Below are 17,254 nucleotides of genomic sequence, written 5' to 3' on the forward strand. Positions count from 1 at the left end.
CGGTCTTCCAGACATCGGCTTATGCGGGGTTAATTATGCCGCAGCTAATGCCGCATTCGCCGGCGTTATTAGCTTTACATACTTCTTTGTTAGCGCTAGTTTAAGTTCCGGTTTTCGGAATAGCGATTTTACCGGAACTAATTTAAAACTTTGGAACAGTCTCATATTCTACTCCCTTTCAGTCATTTCCTTTCCGTCTTCTCTTTCCGTCTTCCCTTTCCGCCTTCCCTGTTTCTACTTTTGACCATTCCCTACCAAGCAACAGAATGATTTCACGCGCCACTAAAAGAACAGGGAACTCGTTACCCACTGTTACCAGCAAACGACGAGCTCCGTATGCTGCTCGTGCATGTATCGCTTGCCGACGACGGAAAGGCAAATGCGACGGCCGGCAGCCATGCGACTACTGCGAAAACCGGGGTCGGACATGCCTCTACGATGAAGAAACTGTTTCTCCAGGTATAGAAACAGTTACAGCTACAGCGAGCGTTACTAGAGCTCCGGCACAACCATCAGCGTTCCAAAGCGACGAGTCTAATCGAAGCCTTTCGCCGCCGCTGACACCAGCCGCAGCCAATGGTCCGCCGTCTCCAGCCGTTCTACCAAATAGTTCAGGGGCACCAGATGTACCTAGTAATGGATGCGGAAGCGGCAATGACAGTGACCTTACAAGTCTTGTTGCAAGTCTTCGCACCGAGTTGCAACAAGTCAAGGCCATGGTTGAAGCGCAAAGTAATGGGACCCACAGCCTAGGTTCAGTTGCTTCACCCCACACATTGCATGCACCTGGTGACCACACAAGTTTGTCAAACAGACGGCCGCATGCCACTCAAACAGATACCACTCCAAGCTATGCTAGTCATTACTTTTATGGTCCTACAAGTCCAGACTACAGCATGAACCTGGTACAAATCACTTTGCGACAACTGGGTTATCTCGCATCATCATCGCACCAACCCATGCTACCAAGTGTAAATGGTAACGATGCTGTATTGCCGCCCATACCACATTGGCCGTCCAGGCGTCATTTTGACCGCTATCAGCTATTGCAATTCCGGTCATGGTTATCGCTACAGGAAGCCAAAGATGCTGCGGATACATATCACAGAATCATAGGAGAACTGCACCCATTTGTCAACATTGACAGGGTTAGAAGGCAACTGGAATCATGCTATTCAAGTGATATGAACCAATCTTTGGGTGGAGAGAGCAACCAACCTGACGATGATGATCTGATCATCTTGGTACTTATGCTGGCTGCAGTAGCACAAGTCTCAAAAGACACTTTACTTGCAAAGATGGCACCCGTCCTTCAATCCAACTTTATGCCCCCAGCTAATACCGCAATTACATCTTCTACAACTAATATGAAACAAGTCACCATCGCCTTACTACTTGTAAACAACCCAGCCAGCTAATTCCCTATCAGAGCATGCTAACATATCTAATCAAGGGCTACTATTATTCCTCTCATGACCTCTCACGGCTTGCATTAAGGTTATGTGGCATTGCTGGACGTATGTTGATGGAGCTCGGCTTTCACAACAGCGACATGTGGAATCACATTCTCAAGACTGATTCTCAACGTAAAGAGGCTTCTACTATCATGTGTTCCGTAATTATACTCGATCGTCAATGGAGTGCTATGACTGGCTTGCCCGCAAACTTCCCCAATGCCGCGTTTAGTTTCACGCCTACATTCATAGTGAGTCACCTAGTTTCGCTTTTCGCAACATCCCTAGAAACATCAATGAAATGCACTGAACCTATCCGCTAACTTGGAATGCTATAGGACGATATGCCATATACAAAGGCTATGTACATGCTCATTTTCATCAGCGACAGGTTTGACGAACCTATATCCATCGCGGCCAGGGGAAATACTCGTATCGATGATGATGTGATGGAACTCTTGGTTTTCCAGATCCAACAGTGGCAGAAAAAGTGTGTCGGGGACAAAGACCTTTCTGACATGGAGGCTTGGTTTGATGAACCATCAAACTTACCTCCGTCATGGCTGTTATTACTGATCTTCCGAGCTGCGTCGATAAAGAGTCTTCTGCTACGTCCTTATTTCTTCCCAACGTCGGATATCGAGAAGAGCAAATTATACCTTCCACAGGCCATGGAATTAGCAGGCAGGGTCACAGGGTCACTATTCAAACTGGACAATGTCACGGACATGTACCGTAACCAGCGACCGTACTACCAGCACATCCTTGCGTCCATTTGTGCTCTTATGTTTCTAGTGGCGGGCTACGTTGAGAAGCATCGCTCAACCATGTTACCGTATTTGACCCCAGGATATGACGACCAAATCCGTGAATGCTTTGTACGAGCACGCAAGCTATCACAGAAGTACGGAGATGTGTCCACGGCCGCAAAAGATTTAGGGAAAAGGATTCGGGAACTTTGTCACGCTATGGAAACGTATGGTAAAACACAGAGAGAGGCCTCTGAGGAAGCAATCCCGTCTACAACCGTTGCATTCCAAAGCAACAACACATTTACAGATCCCTCTGCGACATCACAAGACATTGGTCTTAACAATGAGCCTCGAGAAGAGGCCTTTGTCCCTATGACAGATCGTACTTTCGAGGCCGAAATGAACTCCTTCGGCGCCAACTTCGGCTTCGAGTTGCCGATGGAAGGTGATCATGGTCCGCAAGATACTCCGCCATGGGTAATACGAGGGTGGCCTGCTAATTCACACAGTTTTCTTTTTCAATAAGTAAGCCTTATAAATGAAAGTAATTCGATTTGATTTCGGGACGCTTGAAGCTCATATCAGCTTATGAAATAGTTCAGCCGACATCTTGCTCATATCCCGGCTACATCTCAGTCTGAACTTTCTTGAACCCCTCCCATCGCTCAAATCCATCAGTGAATATTCCCATCATATCCAACATCCTTCCAGCACTTTGATCAACAATATCATCGATACCCTCAGGCCTGGTATATAAAGCCGGAACAGGAGGGAAGATGATGGCGTTAGCACGACGAAGAGCAAGCATATTCTCAAGATGAATAGAATTCAAAGGTGTTTCCCGAATAGCTAGGAGTAGTTTGCGGTCTTCCTTGAGTGTGACATCGGCGGCTCTTGATATTAGGTCATCGCAGTAACCAGATCGTACTGCAGCAAGAGTTTTCATGCTACAGGGAACGATCATCATTCCGTCATGCTGAAAGGATCCTGAAGCGATTGGTGCTGAGAGATCTTTTGCCGTGTATGATCTACTCGCAAGGCCTCGAATATCAGCTTCGCTCATGATGTTTCGTATTTGAGTGTGGCTAATGCCCATTTGCTAATGATAAGATGAGTCTCCACACCTAGGTGGTGAAGAAGGGTTAAGATGCGGATGGCGTACGGGGCACCTGTTGCACCTGTAATCCCGACAACGATCCTCCTCGGCCTTGTTGATTCCAAAGATGGGAGAGCATTCTTTTGAACCTGGTCTTGTGCTCCACCCCAGCTCAAGTACGATTGGCTTGTGGAGAACAGCCTCACATACGGTCTTTGTATGGAGTGAGTAGCGTGGTAGAACGTGACCTTTTTGAAGACACTCCAAGAAGCTGGCGTGTGGCAGAAGAGACTGCTTTCATGGTAAACAAAATGTCGTGTAGGGGTTGGGCAATGAGGGAAATCTAGTGCTCTCCATATACTTTCGACTGCCAACCTTTATCCGGGTAATACTATTCCAAAAAGAAAACACACCTTTTATTCCAATCCCTTCAACTCTGCGGAAACATAGCATCCTTCCCACCCGGAGTGGCCACCCGTTCTGTTTCCGGAGTTCCGCATTGCTAGGTAGCCTATTCCTGCTTTCCGTTCCGGTCCGCCGGAACTACGCCTCATGGTCCGTAACGCGTAGACTAGGCCTCTGTTGTTAATAAATATCCCTAAGTTCGATTCTGGCCTTAAAGATACCCAATGGTTTTAGCGATAGTGTAGCTGTATTCTCCCATAATTTTTCACAACCATGTTCCGATTAACCCACCATCAGATTCTGTCATCTTTAAAACCTACATCAATCGGGATTCGCCTTTATTCTAGCAAAGCATCACTAAGCTCGAATCAAGGCGACCCGCAACTTGACTTCCGCAGCTTTGTGGAGGTCCTTCGCAAAGATGGAGATCTTGCCGATATTTATCAGGAAGTTGACCCTAATCTCGAAGTTGGGGCGGTTGTGAGAAGAGTTAGCGAAGCCAACGCTAAGGCGCCGCTTTTCCACAACGTTAAAGGCACTCGAAATGGCCTGTGGAAGATATTTGGAAACGCTGCCAGCCTTCGTAATGACAGCAAGTTCCGATACGGTCGAATTGCACGTAGCCTCGGTCTTCCCCCTAACTCAAATTGGAAGGATATCCTCAAAAAGATGCGCCTTGCTACAACTCGAGACTCCTTACCTCCAAATATTCTTTCGACGGGCCCATGCAAGCAAAATAAAATCTTTGGCGATGACATAGATCTCACGAATTTACCAGTTCCGCTGCTGCATCAAGGTGATGGCGGCAAATATCTTCAAACCTGGGGAATCCATGTTTTGGAGACACCAGATAAATCGTGGACGAACTGGTCTATCTTTCGAGGCATGGTCCATGATAAGAGACGTTTGTCATGTCTCGTCATTCCAGGACAACATAACTCTATAATCCGGGATCGGTGGCTGAAAGTTGGAAAAGATGAGGTCCCCTGGGCTTTATCTCTTGGCGCTCCACCAGCAGCAACCATTGCTGCATCGATTCCTATACCCCAAGGTGTTTCGGAGAGAGATTACGTGAGCTCACTCGCTGGAAAGCCACTTGACTTGGTGAAATGCGAATTGAGTGATCTTCTTGTACCTGCAAATAGCGAGATCGTCCTTGAAGGCACATTTTCTCTCAAGGACAAAGGTGTTGAAGGTCCGTTTGAGGACTACATTGGTATGCACTTTGAGGGTGAAGCTGGCAATCAGCCCCTCTTCACCGTGAATGCTGTCACCTATCGCGATGATGCCATTCTGCCCATTTCTGTGCCCGGCCGACTGACGGATGAATCGGTAAGTTTGGAAAGTTCTTCTCCAGGGCTTCATACTGACTGTATTGTTCTAGCACACAACGATTTCAATGGCGTCAGTCCAGTTATTGGAACTTTTGCAACAGCATGATCTTCCCATCAAAGACGCAGTCGCCCCCATGGAGACATATGGAAGTTGGGGCATACTACAGGTTGACAACAAGAAGCTTGCCAAGATGAAGACTAACCCCGATGAGCTCTGCACAACGATTGGTAACATAGCCTTCAATTCCAAGGTAACCGTGGCAATCAATCGCCTCTTGTTAATTGGGGACGATGTAGACATCCATGACTGGGCAGATGTCATATGGGCATACACGTCCCGTTGCCGACCAGGTATTGACGAATATTTGTTTGACGAGGTGATGGGCCTTCCTCTCACTCCATATCGGAAATTCGGTCGTGGAAGTCCTGTTAAGGGAGGTAAGCTGGTATCTAACTGCCTTTTAGCTATGGAATACGAGGGAAGAAGAATCTTTAGGCCTGTAGATTTTCGATCTTCGTACCCCCCAGAGCTTCAGGAGAAGATTAAAGGGAGGTGGACAGAAATGGGCTTTGATGCAGTTGAAGACATTGAAACATAGGCTGGGTGGATGTTTTTACTCCTCTCGGAATTAGTTATTTCTTGTGTATTGAGTCATGCCTCGATTTCGACGGCCCCGAAATTTTCAGTCTTAGATACATCTAAGACCATAGAACGTTCATAAGAACACATGACCAAAGGGCTGGACATCCTCTGTGTCTCGGCTATCTATACTTTATCTGTGATCAGCAGCTATGCTACAGATTCAAACACGAAGTTGTCGAGGCATCGGCAAGCCTTACTCGTGGAGTACTTGATATTGCGAGACTAGAACCTATCAGGGAGAGTTGGGCGATTATTTCACGTGCGACAGGAGCAGAGGTCTTTATAGCAGAGGCTAAACAGGCAATCCTTCAATAGGCTCAGTATTTGCTTCATAGATAGGTCAGGCTCTGAGAATGTTTGCGTTGGCTAGAATAAAGAGCTTATAGGCGGCAGAGTAGGAGAATCACCTGATAGAGAGATTAAAAGAGTTTTCTAATGATCATTGCGCACTTATAGAACAAATTATACTAGAGATTATAAATCTAACAGAAGATCACCAAGAAGAATTCCGAAAACAGCGAAGAAGTCCGGCGAACCACCTGCTGAGCAGTAACAGTTATCCAATTACATTAACCACAACGGTAATCGTGAGAGGTTTACGACCTTGCTCTACCTAAAATACCCTACAGATCTCGGGTCGTATGCGTTGATGGGAGCGTCAGACTGAATGGCCTTGGTGCATTAAACTATCATGGGTGAGTGAGTAGCTTTAGGAGTCCATGATATTATAAGCACCCCACCTGGAAAGATTATCTTGCTCCCTTCATAATGGATTGAGCTAAATATCTCCTGTATTTTGAAGGTTTGGCGTTCTTAACGCAAAGCAAAGACGAACAGGAGATATGTCCTGCAATGCTCAAACACTGCAGGTATCTCAAAATAGAATTGCTATTACGAGTAACTCGCTGATCTTGATCTTAAGCTCGTAATCGTAATTAATTTGGTTCTAAGAGAGGGCCGCGTTCTAGAATATTCGTGATAGGAAACCCTGAACTTTGGAATGCAACACAGCAGTTTATTGTAACTGTAGCTCCGATCTACTCTCGTTGAGGCCCAATGTAATGACTTAGGAAAACCCGGCGAGGACGGAAAGAATAATGCACATCTCCGCTTTATTAAGCCGTCTTTTGGTCATCGCCTCAAGTTCCGACGAACGCGCTGATGTCCCAGATTTTACGGAAGCACAACGCTGTGTGCAAGGGTCGGAACCACTACATCCACTCCACTTTGGACCAAGTAGAGTGGATGTACGATTTTTTAGGCAATTACATAGTGGATGTAACACATATTCGACCGGAGTGGAATGGATGTACACACGTGGATTTATAAGTGGATTTATAAGTGGAATTTTGAGGCTATTCCAACCTCGTGGGTGCCTATTCAGCCTCACTTTCAGAGGTTGACACTAACTCTTCAGCCTGTTGTGATGTATCGTCAACCTCGCTGACGCTATCCTCGCCCTCCAATAGCCATTTTGTCTCAGCAAGCGCCAGCTCGCCGTCGCTTAGAGTCCCACAACCGGCATCATGCTTACTTTCAAGGTGTGATTTAAGCAATGGATCCAGATCCTTGATAAGTCCAGCACGGTACCAAGAGCGTAAGACCTGACATATGGCGATGATCTCAGCATCCAGGTTCGTACGCAACCCCGAGACCATCTTGCCAGCAGCTGAAAATAACCTCTCACACTCCGCTGACATCGGCTGAATCGTCAGGAAGTCCAAGGCCATCCTGGATAACCGAGGATACCTGCTTTGCTTAGTGATCCAGTAACCAATTGGATCACGAACGTTGCCGTCGCTGGCGTCACGATCTGTCTGCCACGCTTGGTACTCGTCACCAACAATAGCTGCTGCGTGGGCTGGTAGTGAGTTTGGCACACGGCTGTTCTTCTCGAAGGGGTTGAAAAACCGAGGTCTTTTTGCCGGTGGCTCGTCGTCGCCTCTGCTGCTGCTGGTTCTAACCTCGAGATGAGCGTAATCGGACAGCCAGACGTCGGCAACCATCTCTTTTGCCTTTTCAACCCAATTAGACTTATGAGCCCACGTTTCATCAAACCAGTCCCAACGATAAGCTGGATGCAGTGCCATAGCCGTATAGTAGATGGGCGTCTCGTCCAGCCGCCGATAATATTCATCCAGCTTATCCCAAGCAAGGTTGATTCCAATGCGGAAGTGCTCTGCATCAGGAAAGTCAGCAGCAAGCTGCTTATATTCTTCCAGTGTGTTAAGCAGCAACTCATAGCCAAGCACCACGTCCCAGATATTGCCATAGGAGCCAGTCCAGCCTTGCTTACGCCTGCGGATATGTCCATCACCCTCAAGCGTCTTCACCACGGTCTCAAAAACAGTCAGAATAGCCTCCAAATGGTAAAGAACCTCCCAGTCTTTGTCCGTTAGCTGATTCTCGTCTCGGAGGATGCGTGGTTTTTTTGCCAACTTGGCTTGTGTTACTTGGCCAGTCTTTTTAGACCTATTTTCGTCCTCCCATTGCGCCTTATACTTGATCAGTAGGAGTTCGACAGAGGTTTTCAACCGTAGAGCCCTGCGGATCATGTAGAGTTGTGACAGCCAACGCGTGTCGTTATCGATAATTAGCTTAAGTGGTTTCTTGGATCGGAGTTTAAGGGTGGCGGCGCGATCAATTTCGTCCTGTTAGATATACCGAATTAGTAGGAGACGAATAGGATTTAGTAAAACCGCTCACCCTCTGGACCTCCTTGAATAAGTAAATCAGCCGATGGCTAATACGCACACCAACTACGATGTTGTGTAACTTGCCAACTGGTCCCTTTTTGCGCCATCGAACGTATTCAGTATCAGATAACGCTTCTGCGCCTGATAATTGCTGCTCGAACGCGTCGGCGTTTTTTCCAAATAAGAGCGTCTTGGCTGACAAGTTAATTATGTGGCCAATACAGCGTCCTCGACGTAGTCGGCCATCGAACCCAAGCTCAGCACCAATGACCTCCATGGCAGTATCGTTGTTTTCAGCATTGTCGAGCGTGAAATAGCCAATCTTTTCTGGACTCACGCCAAGGGTATGTAGGACGTCGAGAACCTCCCCACCGATCGTGGAGCCGAAGTGACGATGAGCCTCTGGAACCCCAATCATGATTTTGCATGGCCGATTCTTCTCATCTCTGAAAAAACAAGCAATGCCATAAAGGGCAAGCTTATTTCGAGACGTCCAGCCATCAAATGAGATATGAAGCGCTCCAGGGGAGTTCCTCAACACCTCGATAACCTTCTGCCTATGGCGGTCATATTCTTGAATGATCTTATATCGGACGGCCCTGGCAGTCAAGTTGGCCCGTTGGATCGAAACGGAGGGATTCAAATAGTCGAAGATTTCTTGGAGGATGGGGTTCTCGGCGAATGACAAGGACTGGTTGCTAGTGACGATTAACTCGACTAGCATACGCTGAAAGTATTGTTTATCAAAGCGTGAGATGATGTTATTCGCAATATTCTGTTCCGTAGGCTTGTTGACGTCCAGTTTCAAAACAGAGGCAATAGTCGGCTGGTTCGATTTCAGTGCGCCTTCGGATTTCAGCTGTGCTGTGCTCTTTTTCTCCCCCTCTGGTGCTGGTGTTTTGTGCTCACGCCATAGATGATTTGCCGCGTTCTGGAGACCTGAAGAGGTAAAACTCGCGATAGTGGGACGATTTACGAGGATACAGTCCTTGCAAGCCCATTTGCGTAAGCCATGACGTTGAATATCATAGCCAAAGTCCCACAGCCAAGAGCTAGTATCACGAGATCGTTCTGACCAGGTCCAGCCTCTGAAATGTCGAAAAAGACGGTCTTCGAGGTGCTGCTGTTGGCCTGGCTGGGTGGCTGGCATCGTCAGTTTTTATTTTGGCAAAAACAACAGCAGGGAATCGTAGAAAACGCGATCAATAGGGGCAGTTTCTCGTGTAACGTTAGAAGATTAGCTGTGGGAGTGATCGACCTTGGCTAACCATGAGTCCAGGTACCTCGATTTGATAGGCAACTATATACAAAATTAAGTACTATGGACCGTTCAGGGTCAGGGAATATCCCACTATACCTAAATCCACCTAAATCCACTCCATTACATCCACTTTCAGGTCCGAATGTAGGGCGGCCAATACATGGGCACCTAGGTGCCCAAATAAAATAGCGCACCAGGTGCCCAAATTATGTCAGCAATCGTCGCCCCGATTGGCCAGCGCGCGTTTGACATGACCGACGCGACCTGCGCTCTGTATGATAGCAACACAGCCAACGAAAATGGACCAAAGCCACCGGCTTGCCTTCCCGGACGATGCCCTCCCGCCTGAAGGCATATACAAATCCCGTGAGTCTCTATTGGCAGCCATTAATTCTTGGGCGAAACCTCGAGGTTATGCGTTCACGACGGGGAAATCATTAAAGACGTCAAGTGGCCGAATCAAAGTTATATTTGCCTGTGATTGAAATAAACTCCCACCGAGCACATCTATTACACGCCAACGCCGCACTTGTAGCCGAAGAACCGGCTGTAAGTTTTCAGTGCTGGCTAAGTAATTATTGGATGGAAATACGTGGGTCCTAAGCCATCGACCAGACAAAGAGTATGCCTACCACAATCATCCACCGAGTCCGGACGCGTCTGCATACCCGGTGCATCGCCAACTTAACGAGAGAGATGCAGTAATTATTTCGAGCCTGATAACTGCTGGCGCTGCTCCTCGAGATATCAGGACGTACCTCCATAACAGTTCAGATACCCTTGCGATGCAGCAAGACATCTATAATCGGATCGCGGCAACGAGAAGAGATCTGCGTGAGGGCCAGAGCAGTATCCAAGCGTTAGTCGACCAACTACAGGGAGAGGGCTTCTGGTGCCGGGTTCGATTGGACTCGGATAATCGGCTGACAGCCATATTCTTTGCCCACCCTGACTCTGTTGCATATCTGCAAAGCAACCTGGACGTACTGCTATTGGATTGTACCTATAAAACGAATAAGCACGCTATGCCGCTGCTTGACATGGTCGGAGTTGACTCTTGTTAGCGTTCCTTCTGCATCGCATTTGCATTTCTGTCCGGTGAATCAGAAGAAGACTATTCATGGGCACTTCATCATCTCAAATCACTCTACCATCATGAGCTCCCTTCTGTAGTCTTAACTGACCGATGTCTTGCTGCAATAAATGCAACTGCAACCTGCTTCCCTTCCTCTAAGGCCCTGCTTTGCCTCTGGCATGTTAATAAGGCAATCCTGCAGTATTATCAACCGGACTTTGTGCTGAAAAGTGGCGATACAAGCGGCCGGGTAGAGGACGAAAAATGGGACGAATTCTATGGTTTTTGGCACACTATTGTGGATTCGCCAACAGAAGAGATATTCAGAGAGCGCCTAGCCAAGTTCGAGCTCAAGTACGCCAAAAGATACCTCCGGGCCGTTGGGTATATTAAATTGTACTGGCTTGAGCCGCACAAAGAGAGAATCATTAAGCATGGGTGGATAAATACCTGCATTTTGGTAATGTGGCTACCTCGAGGTAGCTATCCAGGGTCAGATATAGAGGTCGGAAGCTAATAATTGCCATCTAGGGCCGAAGGAATTCACTCCCTAGTCAAATCATACATCAAGACCTCCACATTCGACCTCTTCGATTCTTGGCAGGCCATGCGCCATGCGGTCACCAACCAACTGAAGGAACTGAATCACATACGAGCCTCTCAACAGATACGGACACCTTTGGATATCTCTGGAGGAATGTTCGAGGCTGTCCAGGGTTGGGTTTCCCACCAGGCCCTGCGCAAAGTGCAAGAACAACGGAAGTTAGCTTTGGCATCTCCCCAAGCTCCCTGCAGTCAGTCTTTCACCTCCTCACATGGGCTACCGTGTTCTCACACCTTGAAGAGACTCGAGGAGGAATAGCGCAGCCTTTTGCTTGATCATTTTCATCCTCACTGGAACTTAAAGCGAGGCGCGGATCGGCCCCGGCCCATACTAGAGCCACGTCGAGCCCCGCAGCAGGGCATCATCAGGGCGAGAGGTCAACCTGCGACGAGCACTAAACGAGAACCCTCTGGATTTGAGATCTCTCAGCCTGGCAAGAAAGCGCCCAGCACATGTAGCAGTTGTCATGCCGTTGGTCACGCGAGGTCCTCACGAGCGTGTCCTCTGAGGTTCCAGGATTTGCTCATTCAGGAAGCGCCGGCCTCGAAGTCAATCCCGCAGCCGGACGTAACCCCGGTCGCAGTCCCAAGTCTGGCTGACCCAATTGAGGCGATTTCAGTAAGCCAAGGGCCTTCATTAGTTGAAGGCATGCCAGTGCTAGAATGTATTGCGGAAGCTACTGCACGCTCTCCCGCTACTGCACACACCCCACTTGCCCGGTCTTCACATACTGTATAAGTTTCGCTTACAGCTCCTCAATATTCTGTCGTCCCAGACTGTCCCGTTGGAACTGTGCCAGGCCCTTCTGGCGAAGAAAGTCTGAATTACGAACCATCCGATTTGCGTAACCTTCCTTTGCAGCCACTACTGAGGTATGACTCGCCAGAAGCCATATATGGAAGATATGTCGCTGCAAGGAGCGCGTGGTATGCGGCGCAGCCGGCTGGCAGCATCAAAACAAATCAGCAATATCGCAGGGCGATGGGGCTTCCACTCAGGTACGACAAGCAGAGCTACGAGTGGTGTCTGGACTACAAACAGATGTCCAAGCGCTGTATCACGTCAACAGGATCAAGAGAATGGACGAAAGAAGAGATGATGGCGTATTTGGATTGGAGTAAGGCGGAGGATGAACGCATCGAAGCCCAAGTTGTTAAGGAGATGGGAAAGAATCCTCTAGCAAACAAAAGAAGAGGCATGACAGAAATATGGCGAAAAGCAGAAATGGATAGTATAGAGTAAGAAACCTTATATGCAGCGGAGGATAAGGCAGAACTTTGTATTGTTGTCAAACGGTAACTAGTTGGCTTGTGCTTTGAAAATATTAGAAAACAGCATTATAACCTTAGACCCGTCGCTGGCCAATCAGGGCGACGACTGCTGACATAATTTGGGCACCTGGTGCGCTATTTTATTTGGGCACCTAGGTGCCCATGTATTGGCCGCCCGAATGTAGTGGATTATTACGTAAGCTGAGCGCCAGCAAAGTGGATGTAATAGAGATGGGCCACTTATTTGTGGTCCACGTGGATATGCAGTGTAGTTGGTCCAAGCTCGGGGTCACCCCGAGCTTACCATCGATACCCCAATCGCGGACCACGTTTCTTATGGTGTAAGCGATGTTCTCGCCGGCGTGAGATCCGATCTGCCTCTTGAAAGCCAGCAGCCGGCTTTGATATAAGTGTCTCCGATCGATAAAGTGACCAAAGATGGAAATAAAAGCTAATCTGTTGGGAGAGGTCCAGAGGTCGAAGCTAAGATGTATCTGGGTAACAGTATTATTGAGTTCCTCCTTGACAGCCGCTTTCTTTGAAACGAGTATGTCTTCTAGATCTTTCTTGGTTGCAGTTCGACCCCAGGGCACCTGAGCATAAAGATCAGAGTCCAGCTGACGGAACAGCTCCTGCAGATAGGTACTCTCAAAGGTAGTAAATGGGAGATTAGAATCAACGATATAACCAACCGAGAGCTCTCTAATCCGTGCCATCTTTGCTCGAGGAAGAAGGAAGGAAGAAGAGGCAGGCCGTTTCTTGGATGCATTTCTCTGGAGATCGATAACTGAAGAGTCACCAGATGAACCCGCTTCAAAGGTCTCGGTGATCCCGTGAGCTCTAAGAACCGTTAGTGATAGCCCGGAAATGAGAAGTACCACGAACTTGAAAAGATGAGCTGATGCCGATGATGTCGACTGAGCATTAAAAAATCGCGGTGCACCCTTATCATCGCAGAGCCGGCAACACCAGATATCCCCACTGGACGTATTGTCTTTCCTCAACTCTGCTAGGAACCAGCCATGGTTTCCAATCCAGCTTCGCCTGCCCCTACTTTTCCTCTTGTCTAAGAGGCTTGCAATAACAAAACGTCGTTGGCCCCAAATGATCTTGCAAAGGTCATCAACGGATGAATCGGCAGTCGAGGCCAAAGCTAAAGCTGCATCATACTGCTTAGAGATGACCTTAGACCGGGACCCGAGACGAGAAAATGTGGGTGGTGGCGGCGATGACGAAGGGCTACTAGCAAGGCTGCCTTTTAAAGCGGTCTCCGACATTGTGTTGGAAAATCCGGGGATCCCCCTTCCCTTCAGGATTCAGACTAACAGTCTGAAAGTCCTAGATTTAGAGTTTAAAGTCCTAGATGAAATCATTTAGAGATATAAACCTGAGAAGAACTCTCATCTTAATAAGAAACAACCAAGTTTTGCAAAAATACATTTTTCACCCAGCACTACTGCGCAATATAAACAACACATTGTATGTTGTAATCAGCAGGAGCTTCAACAGATTGAAACCCAATAGCCAATATGTGTTTCTAAACATTTAGGGATGTGTTGGCTTATCTGGCTAAGGCTGTATCGTACTGGGGCAAGAGGTAGGAAAAAGGGGTAACTTAACCAATTAATCTACCTTTAGATTGCTCTCCAGCCGAGCCCTGAGTGGCCTGGGGCTCAAAACCAGCCAATTGGCTTGACTCAGTCCTCTAGCACCATTGCTTCTTGGGGAAGTGCCCCACTCTACGGGACCGGAACATTTATATCAGGGATATTTTGAGGCGGAACATAAGGATGATCCGACGGTTCTAAGGTAGTCACCATCTTTTCTACAGATATCAGATATATCAGATGCATATATGCTTGTGTCTGAATTGATTGATCTGTTAGAATATCGTATTTGATCTGAATTGATTGAATTGATTGATATATCTGATTGTTAATCTGATCTGGCGGCAGCCCTGGTATTCATACAGTAAGGCTAAAGCTTAAACAGAGAAGTAGAAGGTCCAGCGAGCCAGTCGTCAGGTTGTCAGGCCGGTTAATGCCACAGATAAAATACGGGTCAAGAGCGAGTCAAAGAGACAGGGCCGGACGGGTTTAAATACCCGGTTTTCGCCCCTTTCCTCAAGTGCTTGTTTTGATGCTAAAGTCACGGCTCAATGAAGCTTTAATCGGGCCCAAGAAATCGAAGAGACGTTATTCATAGTTAATTAAATAAGTATTATTTATTTGCACATAAAACATTAGTCAACTTGGATGTCTGCGAGCTCCATCTGAGTTGATTGGGCGTCCGGACCAGCCAACGGGTTATCACCCTCATTACTCCCTGCCTTATCGGGTAGGTACCCCGCGTGATGAATCCCTCGAACTTCTCTTTGGAGGCCCTTCCTACATCTGCTCCGCAGCTATATAACCGAAAGTCATGGCAGGCCCAAGTGTTCCGCCGGGACCAGGGTACTTGGAGCCAAACACACTAGCTGTGGTATTTCCAGCTGCATAAAGGCCCTTGATAAAGTTCCCCTCTTTATTCACAACTCGACCATATTCATCAGTGAGTAAACCGCCTTTGGTGCCAATGTCTCCAGGATATATCTTTACCGCGTAGTAGGGAGGTTTTGCGATGGTCCCTAAGTTCGGGTTAGGCTTGTACTTTGGATCACTGAAAACATTGTCGTATGGGTTCTCCCCGCGGCGGAAGTCTTTGTCAACCCCACTCTCTGCGAAGCCATTGAAGCGCTTCACTGTTTGTTTCAGCTGGTCTTCGTTGACGCCAATCTGCGTTGCGAGATCGCTTAGAGACGCGGCTTTATGTAGGAACCCGCTGTTGATAGCTGACTTAGGCGTAATACCGGGCAGAAGGCGACCCAGCATATACTTTTTGCGATGGCGGCTATCTATAATAAGCCAAGAGTGTATTGCGGGGCTGTCACTGTTCCTCGATAGCATCTCGTTGCCGGAATCGACGTAGCACTTTGACTCGTTAAAGTATCGCCTTCCCGACTGGTCAACAATGATTGAGTGAGGGAATGAGCGGGCGTAGACATCCATGGCTGGTTTTCCATTATCGAAGAGACAGGGCATCCACCAGCCGTACTGCATAAGAGCTACTTCCGCACCAATGTTGATGCCAGCAGTAATAGCGTCGCCTGTATCTGCCTGGGCGGTAACGGACCACGTCTCGTTGGTAGGTTGGCGTAGATATTGCTTTCTCATGGTAGGATTTCGGGCAAAGCCGCCAGCAGCAAGCATGACGCCTCTTTGCGCCCGGATTCTGATGCTTCTGCCGTCTTTCTGCACAGTAGCCCCGAGGACCTCGCCGGCGTTGTTCGTGATGAGGTCGGCCAAACCAGAATCTAGCCAGAGCTGGCTCCCAGCTCGAACATTGAGATTGAGCAGTTGGGCGATGAGGCTGACACCCATTACCGATGGCTTCCTGCCACGCACCATATCCCAAAGTGTTCTAAAGACGGCCACTCTGACGGCCTTGGCGAAGGTGCCCAGACTGGACCCCATGCGGAACAAGTTTCGAGCTTCGACTGAAGACATGACTGGCTGCCAATCGGCAGGTGTGCGTAATAACTTCCGCAATTCTGGCCTCAGCTCGTTAAGATCGAACCGGGCGGCAGTAATGCTTCTGCTCGATGTGCAGGCTCCGGGCTCCAGAGAGTGATAGTCCGGGTAGGGGGCGTCAATAATCCACCTGAAACCCTGCTCCTCGAGGAACTTTGCCATTTGGGGACTCTGTTGGAGGTAGGCAGCTCGTCTCTCTGGGCTGCTCGCCGGGCCTGCATCCTTGACAAGAGCGTCAATGTACGTTGCCCCGGCCTCTAGCGAATCTACAATTCCATGTTGTGGTTGGAGATGGTTATTAGGGATCCAAACCGAACTGCCCGAGTAGCTTGACGTTCCTCCGAACTTGTCCGACTTTTCAATGACTAGTGTGTCAAGGCCGCGAAAGCGACTGCGAAGGGCAGCTGTGAGTCCTGCGGCACCCGAACCAACCACCAGGACGTCGGTGGTGTGGTCAAAGGCTGGAGATCCTGATTGTGTTTTTGCAGTAGAGGCATAATGGATGGAGTACAGTGACTTGGCTAGGTTGGTAGGTATCTGAAAAGACTGCGTGTGACTCCGTCTTACACTGTTCAGTAACCAAGAGGACAACATACTAGCCAAAATCTCCCTGCAAAGGTCGGTGAGTAAGTATTGAACAATGATGCTAAGGAGGTTTGCGATATTATCTAGTTCCAGACGTATCCAGTCTCTGCCATTTTGTATGCAACTGCGGCAACTCGAATTACCGCCCCATTGGATAACAAGATCTAACTAGTGATTTTGACACCAAGGACAAAGGGCAATAAGGCACAGGTGCGGAATTAGTGATGCAAAGCCCGGTAACCCCAGTAAGTAGCCGGGAGCTGGCATTAGCGCATGCCATACCTTAGCTTGGGCCCTGCATACCCTGTTGATCCATCCCCTGTTGCCTCCGAAACCCCGTTAGAAACCGGGCATGGCCGGTCACCCGGTGCAGCGCGGGTGGAATAAGTTTGGGGAACTTTACAGGTAGCTCTAGCCCGATTAGGCACATTCTGTCACCGCCGCTTTTTAGCGCCTTTTCCCTCCTTTCAATCCGCATTAATACCATGACATGCTTTGAACACAACCAC

General features: G+C 48.3%; 4 protein-coding genes across 4 annotated transcripts; 2 read left to right on the top strand and 2 right to left on the bottom strand.

The window, feature by feature from the left end:
* Positions 1–193: 193 nt before the first annotated feature.
* Positions 194–2,731, top strand: FOBCDRAFT_186237 (uncharacterized protein; the record flags this gene model as incomplete). Its single annotated transcript, XM_059608619.1, has 3 exons — positions 194–1,396; positions 1,453–1,705; positions 1,793–2,731. The coding sequence occupies exons 1-3, from the start codon at positions 267–269 to the stop codon at positions 2,729–2,731; spliced, it is 2,322 nt and encodes a 773-aa protein (XP_059465332.1). The 5' UTR covers positions 194–266.
* Positions 2,732–2,781: 50 nt separating this feature from the next.
* FOBCDRAFT_227517 (putative phenylacrylic acid decarboxylase) lies at positions 2,782–3,519 on the bottom strand. The gene has a single exon (XM_054705530.2). It carries the CDS (start codon positions 3,267–3,269, stop codon positions 2,832–2,834), a length of 438 nt encoding a protein of 145 aa, XP_054561505.1. The 5' UTR covers positions 3,270–3,519; the 3' UTR covers positions 2,782–2,831.
* FOBCDRAFT_241670 (3-octaprenyl-4-hydroxybenzoate carboxy-lyase-domain-containing protein) lies at positions 3,430–5,640 on the top strand (the record flags this gene model as incomplete). The annotated part of the gene is made up of 3 exons (XM_054705531.2): positions 3,430–3,526; positions 4,081–5,039; positions 5,092–5,640. The coding sequence occupies 3 exons, from the start codon at positions 3,430–3,432 to the stop codon at positions 5,638–5,640; spliced, it is 1,605 nt and encodes a 534-aa protein (XP_054561506.2).
* Positions 5,641–14,978: 9,338 nt separating this feature from the next.
* FOBCDRAFT_241671 (FAD binding domain-containing protein) lies at positions 14,979–16,754 on the bottom strand (the record flags this gene model as incomplete). Its single annotated transcript, XM_059610383.1, has 2 exons — positions 14,979–16,676; positions 16,728–16,754. 2 exons carry the CDS (start codon positions 16,752–16,754, stop codon positions 14,979–14,981), a joined length of 1,725 nt encoding a protein of 574 aa, XP_059465333.1.
* Between the last annotated feature and the right edge of the window lie 500 nt (positions 16,755–17,254).

This window comes from Fusarium oxysporum, chromosome VII (genome assembly GCF_013085055.1).
Source record: "Fusarium oxysporum Fo47 chromosome VII, complete sequence".
NCBI lineage: Eukaryota > Fungi > Ascomycota > Sordariomycetes > Hypocreales > Nectriaceae > Fusarium > Fusarium oxysporum.

Bases quoted from the DNA above. Each gene is read 5' to 3' on its own strand.
- FOBCDRAFT_227517 (XM_054705530.2), bottom strand. From the start codon at position 3,269: ATGAGCGAAGCTGATATTCGAGGCCTTGCGAGTAGATCATACACGGCA.